Here is a 19,367-nt window from a genome sequence, read left to right as displayed (position 1 = left end):
TGAATCAAGAGTTGGATGCTTAACTGACTGAGCCACCCAGGTGTCCCACTATTTCTTTATTTATACAGATGCCTTTTATTTTTCTTTCCCACCAAATACTCTGGTTATAACCCCCACTACATTGTGGAACAGAAGTGGACAGACTTTTGTTCATGGCTGTAAGGGAAAACTTTTAGTCTTTCACCCTTAAGTATGATGTTAGCCCGGAATGTTTCATAGATATCCTTTACCAAGTTGAGGAAGTACTCTATTCATGCTTTATTATTTTCACCATGAAAGTATTTTCACCAGGAAAGTGTGTGGGATTGCCAAATGCTTTTTCTGTACCCATTAAAATGATTACAGAGGTGCCTGGGTGGCTCAGTTGAGTGAGCAGTCGACTCCATTTCGGCTCATGCCAAGATCCCAGGTTCATGGGTTCAAGCCCCGTATCAGGCTCCATGGTGAACGTGGAACCTGCTTGAGATTCTCTCTCCCTCTCCCCCTCTGCCTCTCTCCCTCACTCACACTCTCACTCTCTCTCTCTCTCAAATAAAAAAAAAAAAAAATTACATAGTTTTTGCTCTTTATTCTACTAATGTGGTATATTACATTCATTGATTTTTGCATTCCTGGATAAATCTTATTTGGTCATGATATACAATCCTTTTTATATATTGCTATATTGGGTTTGCCAATATTTTATTAAGGACTTTTATAACTATTTATAAGGGATATCAGTCTGTTGTTTTCTTGTGGTATCTTTGGCTTTTGTAGCAGGGTAATACTAGCCTCACAGAATTACTTGGTCTGAGTGACACCTCCTCTTCTATTTCATTTAAAAAGTTTGTAAGAGTATTGTTAGTCACTTGTAAACACTTGGAAGAATTCTTTGGTAAGGCCATCTTGGCCTGGGCTTTTCCTTTGGGGAAGCTTTTTGATTACTAATTCAATCTCTCTCTCTCTCTCTCTCTCTCTCTCTAACTCTATTTAGATTTTCTAATTCTTCTTGAGTTGGTTTCAGTAGATTGCATCTTTCTAGGAATATATGCATTTCATCTAGCTTAACTTGCTAACTTGTTAGAATTATTTACAGTGTTCTCTTATAACCCTTTCTGTTTCTGTAGGACAAAGCAATAGACTCCCTTTCGTTCCTGAATCTAGCAGTTTGAGTCTTCTTTTTTCTTGGTCGGTCAGTCTAACTAAAGACTTGTCAATTTTACTGATCTTTTTGAAAAACTAACTTTTGGTTTCATGACTTTTTCTATTGTTCTTTGAGTCTCAACTTTCATTTAGTTCTGCTCTAGTCTTCTTTAGTTCCTCCATCTGCTTTGAAATCAGTTTGCTCGAGATGGATGGTTTGATCACAGGTATTTACAGGTGTTTACAGGTATAAATGTCCCTCTAGGCACTGCTTTAGCTGCACCCCATAAGCTTTGGTATGTGGTTTTATTTTCATTTGTCTAAAGTATTTCCTAATTTCCTTTATGATCTCTTCTCAAATCCATTGGTTACTTTGGAGTATGTTACTTAATTTCCACATATTTGTGAATTTTTCAGATTTTCTTCTGTTACTGATTTCTAATTTCATTTCATTGTGGTCAAAGAACATATTTTGTATGGTTTCAAAACTTTCAAATTTACTGAAGCTTGTTTAATAGCCTAACATATAGACTATGCTGGAAAATGTTTCACGTGTACTTGAGAAGAACGGGAATTCTGCTTTTGTTGCGTGACATGTTCTATAAATGTCTATTAATTACATCTATTATAATTATACCTATTATATAGCCATTTATTATATATCTATTATTATCTTGTTTGTTTATACTGTTGTTCACATCTTCTACTTCCTTGTTGATCTTCTGCTTAGTTGTTCTACCCATTATTGAAAGTATTTAGAGGTGCCTGGGTGGCTCAGTCCATTAAGTGTCCAACCTTGATCTTGGCTCAGGTCATAATTTCACAATTCGTGCATTCAAGCCCCACATCGGGCTCTGCACTGGCAGCATAGAGCCTGCTTGCGATTCTGTCTCCCTCTCTCTCTCTCTCTCAAAAATAAAATAAACATTAAAAAAAGAAATATTTATGTCTCCAACTCTCTATTTGTTCCTTCAATTCTGTCAATTTTTGCTTTATGTATTTTGGTGCTCTGCTAAATGCATGTTTGTAGGTGTTATGTCTTCCTGATGGATTGACTATTTTATTATTATAAAATGTCCTTTATCTTTAGTAATTTTTGTCTTAAGATATATTTTAGCTGACATTAGTATAGTCATTCCAGCTGTCTTTTGAGTATTGTTTGAATGATTTATCTTTTTTGTCCCTTTACTTCCAATCTTTTTGCACCTTTGAATCTAAAGTATGCTTTTAACTTTTTTAAACATACATTTATTTTTGAGAGACAGAGAGAGACAAAGCATGAGCAGGGGAGGGGCAGAGAGAGACAGAACCACAGAATCCAAAGCAGGCTGCAGGCTCTGAGCTGTCAGCACAGAGCCCAAGGCAGGGCTCAAACCATCGAACAATGAGATCATCGAATCATGAGTCGGGGGCTTAACTGACTGAGCCACCCAGGCACCTCTAAAGTATGCTTCTTATGAGTTTGAGCCCCACATTGGGTGTGATTACTTAAAAATAAATAAATAAAAATAAACGGTTGTTAAAGAAAAAACTAAAGTATGTTTCTTGTAAACAGATATAGTTGGATCATCACTGAAATTTTACATAAGAAAAAGTTTTAAAGAAATTAGGTCAAAATGCATTAAAAAGGCATACCCTCTTCTGAAATTGAAGAAACTACTGCAAAGACAAAATATTCAAGGTCAGTAAATTTCTGAAAAAAAAAATTATGGTAAACTTGTCCCACCAGATATCATAACAGACTATAAAGTATTGTAAATATTGACATTTGAAGAATAAATACATTAGTGAAAAGGAGTAGAATACAGAAAAATACATATGTATGTATGTATGTAATATTAAATCAAGAGGGAGAAAATTATTCAATAAAAGGTGTTAGGACAAGTGGCTTCCATTAGGAAGGAAAGAAAAGTAGATGATCTCTCAAAACTAAAATCCAGTTGCATTACATAAAACTAAAAATTACTATGAAATGATAGAAAAATATCCTATAAATAATAATGGGATAGGGGAGACTTTTCTAGGCAATACACAAAAGTCAGTTTTTAAATTTCTGTATGATAACAAACATCATAAACATACTTAATGCAAATTTAATTAATGCAGCTAATTAATGCCTGTGGCTGGAGAGAGAGCACAAGAGTGAATTCACTTCCAGGTCCACCATTTAAAAATCTACTTTTAAGAAAGTGAATTTACAGGCACCTGGGTGGCTCAGGAGTTTAGGTGTCCAACTCTCGATCTCAGCTCAGGTCATGAGAGTGTGGAGCCTGCTTGCAAGTCTCTCTCCCTCTCTTCAGACCCCTCCCCCACTTGCACCTTCATGCATGAGCTTTCTCTCTTTCAAAATAAATAAACATTTTTTTTTAAAAATGAATTTAACTTCTCAAAAGATTGAGTTTGGGATTTTTTTATTTTAAAAATGAGAATAATTGCTACCTCACAATATATTTTAACATTCAGTGAGAGAATAGCTATAAAAGCATCTAGTATGAAATCTGGCACATTATAGAAGCTTGTTCTTCCTTAGTTCAACTTAAGTTGGTATTACATCAAATGAAGAATTACAAGCTGCAATGGGGAACAGCAGGATTCCTGTATTTTGGTTCATGATAAAACTACTTTATAATTAATTCCATTCTATTGTGTCTGAAAGAAAATACAATTCCCCTCACCCCTCGCCCACTATATTTGCCATGTGTAAAGTGTCAGTTGTTAAGAGTGTATCTGTTTCAAAGATGGAAGGTAAAGTGGCAATGCAGCCAGGATTGGCACTAGTTTAAGAGCAAAACATAACTAATACATATATAATTACATCTTATGTCAATGTCTTTCACCCATTAAAACCTTTCTCCACAAAACATCTTTTTTAAGATGGTTTTCCTAAGTTCTTCCAACAAGGACCATATCTGAAATAGAAACTACAAATGGAAAACCTTCAGAATGGTGCACAATAAACACCGGCTAGGATAAAACATAAATGTATCAGGTAAAGACAAAAGTTTTGAAGACTTGCTAATGCCAATATTTTTACATTTGAACACTGGTTAGAACAAAAATGCTTCAGAATTCAGAAAGCGCAAATTCAATTTTTTGTTTCAAACAAAATATTCACTTCCTGCATGAACCATAATATGTTTAAGTAGAGGAAAAGCACAATTTTTATTAAAATTTTATAAAATTTTAAAGAGCAACTACCCAAAAATTTAGAGTCCAAATTCAAACTTCTTCAAGATATGTTGGTCAAAATGGAAAATTCCCACTTAAAAAAAAAAGTACACTTAAACGTGTACTTTCTTGTAGAGTTTTAGATGACAAGATTTTGACCTTTAGACTGGTTTTTAAAAAACTAAAAAGGGAATTTTTTATTTACACAAAATTACACAATGCAATGTGCCCTCCAATCTAAAAACAAAACCAAAAAAATGCGCTTTGGAATGTAAAAGTAACCATTGGCTTTGGCTCTATTCAAATTACTAAAGACAACGTTGCAATAGTAACATCCTCTCCCTACTTCAACCAATCCCCCCACTATTTTCCTTATCAACTTAGCAAGAAAATTAATGTTTACACTTGAACACTGATGAAATTTTTCTTCAGCAAGATCTGCCTTCTGCATCAATTCTATAGTATCCAAGGTAGTTATGTCTCCACGCCAGACTTAAATGCCATAAGATTCGTTTGTGAAGGCGCGCCTGGATGGCTCAGTCAGTTAAGAATCCGACTTCGAGGGGCGCCTGGGTGGCTCAGTCGGTTGAGCCTCCGACTTCAGCTCAGGTCACGATCTCACGGTTCGTGAGTTGGAGCCCCGAATCAGGCTCTGGGCTGATGGCTCAGAGCCTGGAGCCTGCTTCCGATTCTGTGTCTCCCTCTCTCTCTGCCCCAACCCCCCATTCATGCTCTGTCTCTCTCTGTCTCAAAAATAAACATTAAAAAAAATTAAAAAAAAAAAAAAAGAATCCGACTTCGATTCAGTTGTGATCTCCCAGTTCATGGGTTCAAGCTCCACATCAGGCTCTCTGCTGTCAGGGCGGAGCCTGCTTCAGATCCTCTGCCCCCCACCGGAGCTCATGCTCTTGTTCTCTCTCTCAAAAATAAACTTTAAAAAAAATATGTATACTTTTTTAAGATTCACTTGTGAAGGAAAATAAAAGTAAGAATCAGTTTAAAAAAAAAACAACACAACAGATCAGGACACTACAAGGAATAACCAGTGTAGCTGCCTTACTATGAGAAAACAAAAATGAAAGAAAAGAAGCCCAGCCCTCACAAACCTAATATGAAAGATTCAATATATCACCCACAACATGCACAATACTCTTAAAAGTCAAGTTTCTCTTATACATAAAGCATATGAGTAAAAGACTCTAAAATATTCTTTTCAAATGCTATACAAACTTCATACTAATGGGGTTATAGAAAGACTGGAAAAATTAGGAATGTGAATGATGAGACTTATACTTCTCAGCGTACTTCCCTCTTTTGCAAATCTAATCTAGTTCCAAAAATGTATACCAGATATTGGAGTTCTTTGGATCTTGATTTCTCTTCCCAATTTGCAGCCAACGATAACTGGAATACTGGAAGCAACTCTTGAAAAATCTCTACTATTTAATTAAAATTGAACAGACATTATATTCAAGTTTAACAAAATTCACTATAATATTCCATACAACTTAATCAGTATCTTTCCCTCTTATTTTATATTCTTTGATTTCAAAAACAGAGACATCACATGGTCTATGAACAAAACCAGTGGCTACAAGTATTTCCATATCACTTCTCTCACCTTTTTTTTAAAACATCGAACTTAAAATGTGAAATAAATTGAGCACACAGCCACACTCTCCAGAGGGAAAACGCTGTTACTTCATTAAAAAAAAAAAAAAAAAAGTTGGGGCACCTGGGTGTCTCAGTCTGCTAAGCTTCCAATTGTTGATTTCTGCTCAGCTCATGATCTTGTGGTTGGAGGGATCCAGCCACACTTGGAGGCCTGCACTGACAGCAAAGAGCCTGCTTGGGATTCTCTCTCCCACCCCCCCTTCCCCTCCCCCGCTGGTGTGCTCATGCTCTCTCTCTCTCTCTCAAAATAAATAAACTTAAAAAAAAAAAAAAAAAAAGGCTGAGTCATATAAATAAAATTCACAAAAAGCAGAGTATTCTGAGGTACACTTCAAAAATTACTTCATTCGCCACAGTCTGGACTGTAACCTACAGAGTTGTCCTAAGCAACCCATGTGTGTCTCCTCCAGGACCTTTATTCACACGGAGCATAAAACTTTTAAAAACTAATACCTACAATAGCAATCAAACCAGATGCAGCTTTTTACAAGCAACAGCCCTAGCCCTAAGCTCCAAATAAAATTAACACTCCTCCCCCGCCAAAAAAAAAAGCAAAAGTCAAAACAAAAACACGTTCTTAAATTTTCTCTTAGACGTAGGAGTTCCTTAGTTTTACAATTCTTTTTCTTTGCTTTTCACTGAAAAGAGAATGGGAAATCAGTGATAAGAACGAACAGTGAGTTCCCAGGAGAAGGATACAAGAATTTACAATGAGGCTTGGCCTAGAGATCATCGGGCACACACACACCAATGCTCAGGGAGCGCTTTCAAGAAATGTCAGTGTCTAAATCAAGTCTATGGCCGCATTTTTTTTTTTTTAAGGCCTAAGGACAGCCTTATAAATGGCCATAAAATACAATCTATCAAAACTATTCTCCAGAAACAATTAAGAGTGTCCTAGGATGCCCGGAACGTCAAGAACAAGTACTCTGGACGCCCTCGGGACTGCCGCCTCTCACATGGGAAGCAGGCCAGCCCATGTGAATCGGAGTGCCACCACGTCGGTTTACGTGACAGATCCACTGGGAGCATCCGAGTGTGATCCGGGGCCCTCCCGGACGGACGCTGCTGGAAGAGGAACACACATGCAATCTTCAGGGCCCTCCTACTTCCGTTCTCAAAACAGAAATGCACTGTTTCTCTTAGTCCTCAGCCCTCAGCCCAGTACCTCTCGACAGCGGGGAGAGCTCAAGTGGAAAGAAAAGCAGACCGTCTCGCGTCAGGGTGCATAGAATGCGGGTTGGTCAAAGCCCTCCCGCCCCCAGCTCCGGTGCAAATCCACCGCCAGCGCCTCCCGGAGCGCCCCCCTGGCAGGGGACACGCAAGCAGCAGCAGTCCCAGTTCGCCCCACTCCTTCCTCCCCGGGGTAAGGGGGAGCGGAAAAGCGCAAAGAGGAACTAAGTGAACTGCAAGAGGGTGCACTGCAAGCTCCTCAAAGAGGGGGTGGGGTGGGAGTGGAAACGAAGAAGGAGCGGAAGGAAGGGGAAAAGAGCAGCAAGAGGAAGGGGACGAGAGCGCGCGCCCGCAAAGGGCACGAGTCTCCGGGGACGCGGCTGCACCCTGGTTCCTCGAAGCGGACGGTGCTCCCGGCGTCTGGGCGCTCCTCCCCGGGGCAGAGGGTGAGGAAGCGGGACGAGGGGGCGACGTCCCCCTCCCGGCCCAGCCTCAGCCCTCAGCAAGGGTCAGTTGGGGCTGCAGTGCCCTCGCCGGGTCCGAGCTGCGACAACGGCCGCTGGCCTCGTCGGAAGGCGCGGACTGCAGGGCCCTCGGCGCGCTCAGCGGGCCTGCTTTCACGCCCCCACCCCCGGGGGGAGGCAGCTCCGGGGTGACGGCCGCTGGGCGGCCTCGCCGGTTACCTGAAGCGGGGCGAGTCCTTCAGACACTCTTCGAAATCCACCGTCATCTTCATCCTGCCTCCGCCTCGCCTCGCAGGCGGCGCGAGAAGAGCCGAGGGAGCCGCGGGAGCGGCTGCGCTGGGGACAGACAGCTACGGCGGGCGCACGGCCGCGACTAGCGCTGCGCGGAGCTGCGGAGGGCGCCTCGTCCGCTGGTCATAGCAGCCGCGAAGACGGTGGCGGCAGCGGCGGCTCGTCAGGCCCCAGTCCGGCCCCTCTTCCTCCCGCCCCCAGCTGAGCGGCGGCCACAGGGAAACCGCCCGGGAGTGACAGCCTCCGCCAGCCAGCCACGAAGCCGGCGGCCAATGGGAGGGGCTTCCGGAAGCACCGCCTGCGGGCGCTCCGGCAACACACCTGAGCGACGGCAGCTCGAGCCAATGAACAGCGCGACCGTGGGTGCCTCCTTGCCACAAGCGTCCCCGAGGGCCAACCGGGAGGCGCAGGAGTCGTTAGGCGGGACGCACCGGTTGCTGGGAGGCCAGCGGCTGAGGCTCCTTGGGAAGGAAGTCACGTGGCTGCGCTCCGCGCTTCCCTCGAAGCCTCCGCCTCTTCTCCGGCTTCTCAGCCCCGCCCTGCTGAGCTGCCAACGCGGAGGAGCCGCCGCCTGCAGGTCTGAGGAAGGAGAGTTGCTTTTCAAGGCAGCTTAGGCAGAAATCTGTAGAGGCTGGGAGTAGAATTACCGAAGGAAGAGATAGGCTAAGCCACCACTTTCTTTAAGTTTAGGGAAACTGAGGTCAGGAGAGGAGCGAGGGTAGCTTTAATGATAAAATCCGTCTTTCACTAACTAACTTCACCTTGTAATAACTTGGAAATATCTCCCACGTATATCTTCTCATATAACTAAGAGACTACTTCCTGAAGGAGCTGGCATTTGGGGTGAGCATCGAAAGGTTCAGAAGGATTCCGACAGGTAGAAGTAGGTCGTTTCGTATGGAGGAAAGCTTTCAAAACCGCTGAACACATTTCTCCTTACTGACACTTTTCTCTCAGTAGCTTTCACCAGTTCAAAGATGATAGGGTTCTGAAAATCAGGCTCACTTCCTCCAACTTGCAACACCTGCCCACCGATCCACGATTGATTTGGAGCCGTGCAAGATATGCATCGCCTGATCCAACCAGGCAGGTATTTCTGATTTTAAAATGCCATTGACTGGGGAAAAAAAGGATACATTATATTTAAATGTAACCCAACCTAAAAAGTATAAGTATATCCATGAAAATGCAACAAAAAGAGACACCTGGGTGGTTCAGTGGATTGAGTGTCCAACTTCGGCTCAGGTCGTGATTTCAGGGTTCCTGGGTTCCAGCTCCACCTTGTGCTCTGTGCTGACAGCGCAGAGCCTGCTTGGGATTCTGTCCCCTTATCTCTCTGCCCCCCCCTCAAAAAAAATGAATAAACATTTTTAAAAAATTTTTTTAATGCAACATAAATGTTGTAACAGCATAGTGGCTGTGAGTGAGAGTCTGGAGGCAAACTTCCTGGATTTATCTCCTGTCCTTCTTATACTGCCAAATGAAGGTAACACCACTGATCTGATAGAGTTGCCCTGAAGCTGAAATAAGAACTCTAAAGACAAAATACAGTGCCACATAGTAACCATTCAGTAAATGTTGGCTATTATCATAATTGTACCACTTTCTTCTTCGGTGCCTTAATCAAAGTTTAAATGTAAGCCTTCTCACTTCCACTGCCTGAAGCCTTATATAACCATTTTGACCATCTGGCTAAGTGCAGCGTGATGGCATGATGTTTTACGTAACCCATGGTTGTATCTTGATCTCCTTAGCACCTTTAGAAATAATATACAAGCACTGTGTATGTTTCTTCTTTGGTTATAAACGTGGTTTCTTTTTTACTTTATTTTTTTATGTTAATTCTAGTTAGTTAACATACAGTGTTATATTAGTTTCAGGTATTCAATACAGTAATTCAAAACTTCTATACATCACCCTGTGGTCATCAGGACAAGTGCATTCCTTAATCCCATCTATTTCACCCATCCCCCCCCCCCCACCATGATCAGTTCTGTATAATTAAGAATCTGTTTCTTAATTTGTCTCTCTTATTTTTTTCCCTTTGCTTGTTTGTTTTGTTTCTTAAATTCCACATGAGTGAAATCATATGGTAACTTGGTCTCTTTTTTAAATTGAATTGCAAATCCCTGGAATCTACACAGCTTCTTTTGATAACTGGAAACTAATGACAGTTAAATGTTCAGTGTCCTCAGACACTTCAGTTGGTCAAACCAACCTCTTCTAGATTTGTAACTTCTGTGTCAAATTTAGAAAGAGAGGTGGCCATTTCTACATTTAACTGTATTCCTGATGCATGGCAACTAATCTGTATATATAATAACTTACTGTTTCAATGCTTCAATGCAATGTAACCTTTTGGAAGAGGCCTAAGTGACACTTTGGGATTCAAATTAAAAAGCTGCATGGCACCATCAATGAAAATTACTAAGCTAATTATCAAAAATTAACATTTCCCTTCTGTAGACAGCTAAATCTATGTACACCCAGTTAGTGATAACACTGTCAAAAATTTTTTTCTGCCCTGTGGCAAAGCAAGCATTTGGGGTTGTCAGTTGTAGAATATATCCTAAATTAAGAAATATTAAAAGTGGGTTAGGGTGGGAAGTAAGTCTTAGAAGTAACATAATACTATGATTCTTAACTTAAAATAATGAAAACCAAGGCCCCAAGGTATAGAAATAACTTGCTGGGTGACTCAAGCTAAACACAGGCCCCCTGTCACCAGACTAACTACGAACTGCCCGCTCTCCCCTTTAGAATTTGACCTTTACAGGTGCAGCTCTGTGAAACATTTCCTTTTCATCCATTTCATGTTACAGATGCAGGGGCGCCTGGGTAGCACAGTTGGTTAGGCGTCCAACTCTTGACCTCATTTCAGGTCTTGATCTGAGTCATGACTTCAAGCCCCAAGTCAGGCTCCACACTGGGCATGAAGCCTACTTAAATTTAAAAAAAGGGGGAAGGGAGGGGAGGGGATGGCTGGGTGGCCTAGTGGGTCCCATGCCAGGATTCCTGGGTTGGATCCTCCACCCTCGAATAGGGCTCTGTGCTGGCAGCTGGGAACCTGGAACCTGCTTCAGTTTCTGTCGGTCTCTGTCTGTCTCTCTCTCAAAAATAAATAAATAAACATTAATAATAACAATAAAATTTGCAGCTCCAATGCCACCTCTTTCAGGAAGTTTTCTCAGTTTGCTGAATACAGTCCTCTCTTGTCAGCACGCAGTGAAAATTAGTAATAAATATTAATGATCGAGCCTTAAATCTCTCAGAAATTTCTTCTCCCCAGACTTCCTAATTCCTTCTTCCAAAGTCTCTGGAACCCTGTATCCCCATAGCCCTTACCAGGATGCTTTTGATTTCCTCTGAGGATAATTTTAACTATAACGTCCTCTTGAGCAGAAGTTGTTCACTACACCTTCCCCAGTCCTCCCAGGCCAGGATACACAGTCAACAAGGATCTAACTCTTGACAACTTAGAATTTACATTCCACGTTCATACCAGAATTTCTTGTTTGGGGCTAATGTCATCTAGGTACACCACTATCTTACTGTCCTCATTGCTGTTCTCTACCAATTTCCCACTAACTTCCTGCCTTCTCCTGGCTAATTGCATTGCAGATTATCTTAAGAACAGGGAGTTATGATGAGGGTAACTATGGGCAGGTACTGAAACTGGGAAGCCCATGAACCCAGACATCTCTGGAAACTGGTTTCCCTCTCTTGGTGGCTATATCCTCTCTCTCTTCTCACCTGCTGCCCAACTCCTACCAAGTAGTTCTCTCTTCGTGGGTTCTGTTCCCTATGGGCCTGGCTTGCATATAATCCCTCATTGCTACAGTTTCCTTCAACAAGTTGGTTGTCAGATAGTTACAGGGGCCGAGCACGTGATATAAGTGAATGAAATTTGCCGGTGTAAGCAGTATAGGGGGATGGCACCCATGGTGAAGAGGGAAGATAGTGCGTTGTGTACTGCTCAGCTCCAGTCTGTTTTTGCCATATCAGGCCTTCAGATGTGGTAAGAGAAGCCAAATAGCCAGATTTTAATGTGAAACTTCCCCAATTTTCAAATGTTGGCCACACTTTCAAAATATTAGAAAACATTGCACAGGTCACAGAAATAAGTTTCAGGGCCACTCTGCAACTCCTACATATTTTTTGACAATTCTTGATGTATCCTTTCAACCTATGCTCCTGGAGCTTATCACTTTATCTGTTTCCTAATGCCCACATCCCAGGAGAAAATCAGATCAACCCAGCTCATCTTTTCATCACAAGTCACACAGGTCCCCAGCTGGCAGATAGGAGGGTAGGATTACCCAATTTAATCATTTGTACAGGAATGGGGGTCAGGATGGTAGCTGCAGGACAGCTGCCCAGTAGACAAGGCAATCTCCCTAAGCGAAGGTATTAGTGATTTGGTCCCATATAACACAGCTAGTAAGCTCTCATGCTTGGCCTCTGACTCAGTCTGCCACCCCAACTCCTGCCACCAGCTAAGGTGATTTCAACATTCATTCTTTCTTTCTTCATTTAATAACATCCATAGGGGCGCCTGAGTGGTTCAGTTGGTTAAGTGTCTGACTTTGGCTCAGGTCATGACCTCACAGTTCATCAGTTCAAGCCCCGTGTTGGCTCTCTGCTGTCAACACAGAACTAGCTTTAGATCCTCTGTCCCTCTCTCCCTCTGCCCCTCCCCCACTGGTTCGTGTTCTCTCTCTCATCTCCCTCCCCTCCCCTTTCTCTCTCAATAAATAAATAAACTTTAAAAATAATATCCATTAAGCACGTATGCTGGCCAGACACCCTGGCAGGCTCTGAAGTTTACTGGTGAAATAAACAGTGTTTCCCCTCTAGAGCTCAGAAAGCTACTCCTACTCTGACAGTCATTTCTTCCAGAAAAGGAAATAAGGGTTCTCCTATCTTGCGGACATAAGAAATCTTAAAAAAGTAAGATCCAAGAGAAGGTAAGGTTTTCCAAGGACCTTTAAGTCACAGGAAACTGCATGAGGAAAGCAGAGGTAAACAGTGACCAGGTAAACAGTGACCGATACAAAGGATTTTGTCTGCCACCCCAAGGAATTCTGATCTTAAGGCAATGGGAAACTTTGGAAGAATTTAAGCCTGGAGTGATGAGAATCAATTTGAATTGTAAAGGAGAGTGCGTCAAGGGGGCGGGGCTATCAGGACTGAGCCAAAACACTGTTAGCAGTTCAGAGATTTTCAACCAAGGTCTTTACAATCAAAAGATGTTTAGGAAACAAAATCAAAAGGATCTGATGCTAAACTAAATGTGAGGGAGGAAAAAAAAAATACTAAACTCTTAGGGTGATTCCAATTTCAAGTTAGAGTGACTGGTGGGAGGTGGTACTATTCACAGAAGAAAGTTTATCTCTTTGCCTCAAAATATGTGACTTAAGACAGTCCTTAAATGTTCCCACCTTAAACCTTGTCTCACCCAGAACATTCCTTGCACAAGCTTGACCTCAAATGTCTCCTGCTGTCTCACTCCCATACATTCACTTCACACTCCCAACCCCACCCCAGGACGCTTCTTATCTCCTAGGCTGTTGGCATTCACCTGTATTGCCTTCCCACTACCACGTCAACAACTCCATTTACAGTGCCCCTGAACCTCTTCCCAGGTCCTCCCTGACACTGTCACACACCCAGCACTGGATCAATCCAAACATTTCCTTCATGTTTCCCCCTCCTAGTTGCTGAGCAATACTAGAGACCATTTATATCTTAAAGCAAAAAAAAAAGAAAGAAAGAAGGAGAAGGAGAAAGAAGAAGGAAAAGAAGGAGGAGGAGAAGGAGAAGGAGAAAGAAGAAGAAGAAGAAGAAGAAGAAGAAGAAGAAGAAGAAGAAGAAGAAGAGAAGAAGAAGAAGAAGAAGAAGAAGAAGAAGAAGAAGAAGAAGAAGAAGAAGAAGAAGAAGAAGGAGGAGAGGAGGAAGAAGAAGAAGAAGAAAATTTTTAAAAGGGTGCCTGGGTGATTCAGTTGCTTAAGCATCTGACTCTGGATTTCCGCTCAGGTTATGAAGAACTCACTATTCGTGGGATCAAGCCCTGTGCCATAGGGCTCTGTGCTGACAGCTAGAAGCCTGCTTGGGACTCTCTCTTTCTGTCTCTCTCTGCCCCTCCCTTGTTCTCACATCCACTCTCATGCACACGCTCTCTCAATCTCAAAATAAACAAACTAATAAACTTTATGTATACAGGGGCATCTAGGTGGCTTAGTCAGGTAAGCTACTGACTTTGGCTCAGGTCATGATCTCACATTCGTGAGTCTGAGCCCCTCATCAGGCTCTCTGCTGTCAGTGTGGAGCCTGCTTCAGATCTTCTCTCTCCCTCTCTCTGCCCTCCCCCACTTGTGCTCTCTCTCTCTCTCTCAAAAATAAATGAACATATATGCATATATACATTATATGTATATAGGAGCCATTGGAAAAATTGTAAGCCAGGGAGTGTGATGTGATCTGATTTGTGTTTTAAAGGAGGTTGGGCAGAATCACTGGGTTCTACTCATGAAACCAATACTACACTGTATTAACTAACTTGAATTTAAATAAATAAATTTAAAATTAAAAAAAATAATAAAGGGGGCTGGGCAGGCAAGAGGCGAAAGGCTTTTGGGGCTGAGACTACTTTACTGCATTCAGTGATGCAAGACCTGGACACTACCCGCTTAGGCTTTCCGACTGTTTTTGTATTATTTACCTGTGGCCAGATCCCTGGCCCACTGGCACAATGACTACTCCTAACCTTGCCATCCAAGCTGTGGCCCACCCCCCTCATAAACTGTAGATAATTTTGACTCTTCCCACAGGAAGTAGGAATCATTCGGTGGGAACACTCTTCCTAGCCCTGACCCACGTACTCCCCCACATTCTCATCTTCTTTACTTCTTACTCACCTACCTCAAAGGAAAGCATACTTCTTCCTTGTGCTCCCAAACTTATCCCTTCCATTATTCTCTGAGAATGGCTCTATCAATTATCTTTTCTCTGCATCCTCAACCTCTCTCTCAAATGACCTTTCTTTTCTCTTTGAAGAAAAAAGCATACACCCTCTGTATCAGGAAGGGTGTGTATGTGTGTGTGTGAGAGAGAGACAGAGAGACAGAGAGAGAGACAGATTATCTGAGTAGGGCAAAAATAAAGAGTTCATGATAAGATAGGATGGTTTTACCCCAAGCCCAGATGATAGGCTCTCCATGGACCTTGAGAGGGATTTGGAACCAGAACCTATAAAGTCTGGATGCTCTTTCTCTTCCATCCTTTCCACACATGGCTTGCTCTTCTGTACACCGATAGCTTATTTCATCTGATTGTCTGGGCCTAGATCTCAAGATCAACCAACTGAAGAGAAAGGGTTTTCTCTCATTACCCAAATTATAAATTTCTTTTTTTTATGTTTATATTTTAAGAGAGAGAGAGAGAGGCAGAGAGAGGGAGACAGAGGATCTGAAGCAAGTTCCACACTGACAGTAGAGAGCCCGATGCAGGGCTCGAGCTCACAAACTGCAAGATCATGACCTGAGCCAAAGTCGGAGGCCTAACCAACTGAGCCACCCAGGCGCCCCCCAAATTATAAATTTCTTGGGGAAATATTGGCCTAGCTTGAATGATGCACTCCCATCAAGGGCGAATCAACTACAGCAAGAGGGCAGTATGTGCAAACATGGCTTCCAGAAGCCCACTCCTATGACCATGTGTAGGGGATCAGTTAGCAAAAAAGGGAGACATGTGAACTGGACAAATTCCCCTTTAGCTATAGCCAAATCTCCCTCCATTGCTTTTTTTTTTTTTTTTTTTTAATGTTTATTTATTTTGAGAGAGAGAGAGAACAAGTATGGGGGAAAGGCAGAAAGAGAGGGAGAGAGAGAATCCCAAGCAGGTTCCACGCATCTCCCCGATGCGGGCTTCAAATCCACGAACTGTGAGATCATGACCTGAGACAAAATCAACAGTTGGATACTTAACCAACTGAGCCACCCAGGCACCCCTCCATTGCCTTCTATCTAATACTCTTAAGCGCACGGTCTCCCCATTTTCTCCTCCTATCCATTCTGCTAGGCACTGCATTCTCTTTTCCACTCCCTGCCCACCCCCATCAACTGTTTTCAATGGGTCACTTCCCAACTGACAAAGCAAAGGACACTTTTCAGTACTTGTTTTTCCTGACATCACTTTAGCACTTGACAGTGTTCACAACTCTTTTCACCTTGGAAACACACAGCGCTCTTCTGCTTGTAATCCTTCACCAGTTTATCATTGCCTAAAGCTTTCGTCTGTAAAGTTTCCTTAATCATGGAAACTTTTGTTTAAAAGAAAAAGTCTTTCTAAATTAAAAAATAAAAATTAATTTAAAAAAAGAAAGAAAGAAAAAGTCTTTCACCCGTGCTCACCATTAATGGATAATAGTGGAGCTGGTGTGGTTGAAATGGATGGGAGACGCAGAGCCCTGCCCGCCTGACTTCACTCCCCACCCAGATGACTCACTGGGAGACTCCAAGGGGTGCTTATAGCTCTACTGAGAAACATATGATTTGAAAACCACAGATCTGTAGGATAAATTCCAAATTTCTTTATTTTATACATAAGTTTCCTTCAGTATCTAGCACCTACCAAACTTCCCTATTTTCTTTGCCGCCCGTCTGTCCACTCCAAATGGGTTCATCCATCCAAAAAGGAATTCTCTCAGACACTTCAATGTGCTGCTTTCTCAGCCCCACCTTGGTGCGTGCCTGGGGAGCTTCTATTATTTAAAACTTGGCTAACTGGAATCTCCTCAGGTACTCCCTCCTCACAGTGACAGGACTTCTCCTTTGTGCTCTGGCTATTCATCATCTGTTGTATGTAACTACTAGAATAGAGTTCAGTATTATAATTTGAGATTTTTATACCCATATTCTCTTCACACCTGGAGCTTCTGCATAGCGGCATTATCTTCATCTTTGTAGCTCTAGAACCCCCATGGCTGGCACTTAAGGATCTGATAAAGGTTGAAGAAATTGATGTATTTCTCTCCCAAAGTGGTCTTTTCCTTCTTCAAACCCCCGTGATTACTTGTGTACATGTATATCTCCAACAGATTATGAGCCCCAGAGAATGATCCTTGTTTGTTGGGGTGATTTAAGGATTCTGTAAGATCCACCTCACAGTGCCTAATGATGCCTGACGCAGCATTTTTCCTCCTGGCTGTATAACAGAATCCCCTAGAGAGCTTCTGTGTGTTTGTTTTAATATAGATCCGTGGGCCTTACTTACTAAATCATATTTTCCAGAGGGGGTGCTGGGCACACGTCCCACAGATGATTCTGATGCACAGCCTTCATAACTGAATCTCAATAAATGCTCGCTGCTGTTCATTTTGTAACTCCAGGATCTGGCACAGAGACTAGCAATGTAGTAGGGGCTCACTAAATATAGATTGAATTGAAATTGAAATATATAATGTTTTCAACATTTAAAACATAACATTTCTTACATCTAACAAGCCAAGGGTTTGAGGTGAAAAGGTGGATTTAGGCTAAAGGGGCCCAGACCACAACTTCTTGAATTTTGTACCTGTTACTCCCTTACTTTTTGTTCTGTTTTGATTTGTATCCCTAAATAACATATTTTTTTTACTTTTGTATAATTTTTAATTATACATATATTCTCCTGTAACTTTTTTCTTTTTTTAGCTCAAAATCATGTTTATGAAATTTACCCATATTGATGTCTGTAGTTCTAGATCATTCTAGGTCACTCATTTTCACTGCTATATGAAAATACTGTTTATCCATTCTCCTGTGAACATTTAAGTTGTTTACAGTTGTCTTCAGAAACAATGCTGCTATGAGCCTTCTTGTCCATAAGTTTGGGGCCCTAATCCAATATGACTGGTGTCCTTTTAACAAGAGGAAGGGATACGAGGAATACACACACAGATACGTACACACTCACAAGAGTATCTCTAGGGCATACACCTAGGAGTGGAATTGCTGAGCCATGGAGTATACATATCTTCAACTTTATAAGATGGAGGCAGCTTCCTTGCCAAGTGTGAAACCACCTTGTATTACCTCCACCCAGCACACGCTTCCATTACTCCTATCACTACTATTTGGTGCTGTCAAATGTTTTCATTCTTGCCCATCTGATGGTATAAAAATCATCGCATTGAATTTATAATTTACATATATATATATATATATATATATATATATATATCCCTGATTATTAATGAGGTTGAACATCTTTTTACATGCTTGTTGGTCAGTCATGTTGCCACTTCTGTAAAATGTTTATTCATGTCTTTTGCCCAGTTCTTATTAGTTATTTTTTTCTCTACTTGCAGAACATCTTTGTATCAATCTTTTGTCAAGTATATGTGTTGCAACTATCTTCTCTCAGTTATGGGTGCTTTTCTTTTTCTATGGTGACTCTGAATAAATAGAAATTATTATTATTTTAAAATTTTTTCTTTTAATGTTTATTATTGAGAGACAGAGAGAGACAGAGCATGAGCAGGGGAGGGGCCGAGAGATGGGGAGACACAGAATCTGAAGCAGGCTCCAGGCTCTGAGCTGTCAGCACAGAGCCCGATGCGGGGCTCGAACTCACAAACCGAGAGATCGTGACCTCAGCTGAAGTCGGATGCTTACCCGACTGAGCCACCCAGGCGCCCCGAAGTTATTATTTTTAATGTAGCTAAATCTTTTTATGATTTGTGCTTCTTGTAGAAGACATTATTTTATATGATCTTCAAAAATTTTGTTCCTTTCATATAAATCTTTGATCCCATGTGGACTCAATATTTGTGAATGGTGCAAGATAGCTACCTTTATTTTATTAAATCTATTTTGAGAGAGCGAGCATGAGCAGGAGTGGGGCAGAGAGAAGGGGACAGAGGATCCGAAGCAGGCTCTGCACCAAGAGCAGTGAGCCCAATATGGGGCTTGAACTCTCAAACTGTGAGAGATCATGACCTGAGCCGAAGTCAGATGGTCAACCAACTGAGCCACTCAGGCATCCCAAGATAGCTACCTTTAAAAATATATATTGATAGCTCATTTTCCCAGTGCTATGCACTGAAAAGTCCATGCTAATAGATTATTTTTTGTTTGTTTGCACATCTACGTCCCTTACTAGCCCATGGATCCTTTATCTTATTCTATGTATATTCACTGTCTAGCATAGTTGATTGCATTAACATTTAATACATGTTGTTGGGTTTTCTTCCGTTCTCTTAAATCCATAACATCATAGACTGCATGACTTAGAAGGATTCTAAAAACTTTGTCTTGTCCAGCCCCTTTATTTTACAGGTGAGGAAACAGAGGCCCAGCGAGCGAGTAATCTGTGTACTTAAAAGATCACGTTGGGATTCAGTGCCCTAGCTGGAGCTCAGCATACTGTTTCCTGTGTCTCCTAAACACCCAGGCACCAGGTCCAGCTCCAATCAACCATGGTCATCCAGCACCT

General features: G+C 41.8%; 1 protein-coding gene across 5 annotated transcripts in view; it reads right to left on the bottom strand.

Moving 5' to 3' along the window:
• Nucleotides 1-8,011, bottom strand: part of ACAP2 (ArfGAP with coiled-coil, ankyrin repeat and PH domains 2) — a 151,402-nt gene extending 143,391 nt beyond the window's left edge. For 2 of the 5 annotated variants that reach the window (XM_053903527.1, XM_019448785.2), the window contains exon 1: nucleotides 7,821-8,007. In XM_053903527.1, coding sequence (XP_053759502.1) covers nucleotides 7,821-7,873 — 53 coding nt within the window. In that variant the 5' untranslated portion in view covers nucleotides 7,874-8,007. Of the gene's footprint in view, nucleotides 1-7,820 lie in introns of all 5 variants that reach the window. The other 3 variants (XM_053903526.1, XM_019448777.2, XM_019448780.2) reach the window with 3 other exon arrangements.
• Between the last annotated feature and the right edge of the window lie 11,356 nt (nucleotides 8,012-19,367).

This window comes from Panthera pardus, unplaced genomic scaffold, assembly GCF_024362965.1.
Source record: "Panthera pardus isolate Hobbes unplaced genomic scaffold, ASM2436296v1 HiC_scaffold_16, whole genome shotgun sequence".
NCBI lineage: Eukaryota > Metazoa > Chordata > Mammalia > Carnivora > Felidae > Panthera > Panthera pardus.
The sequence above is the reverse complement of the archived record's forward strand: the minus strand, read 5'-3'. Positions and strand labels throughout refer to the sequence as shown.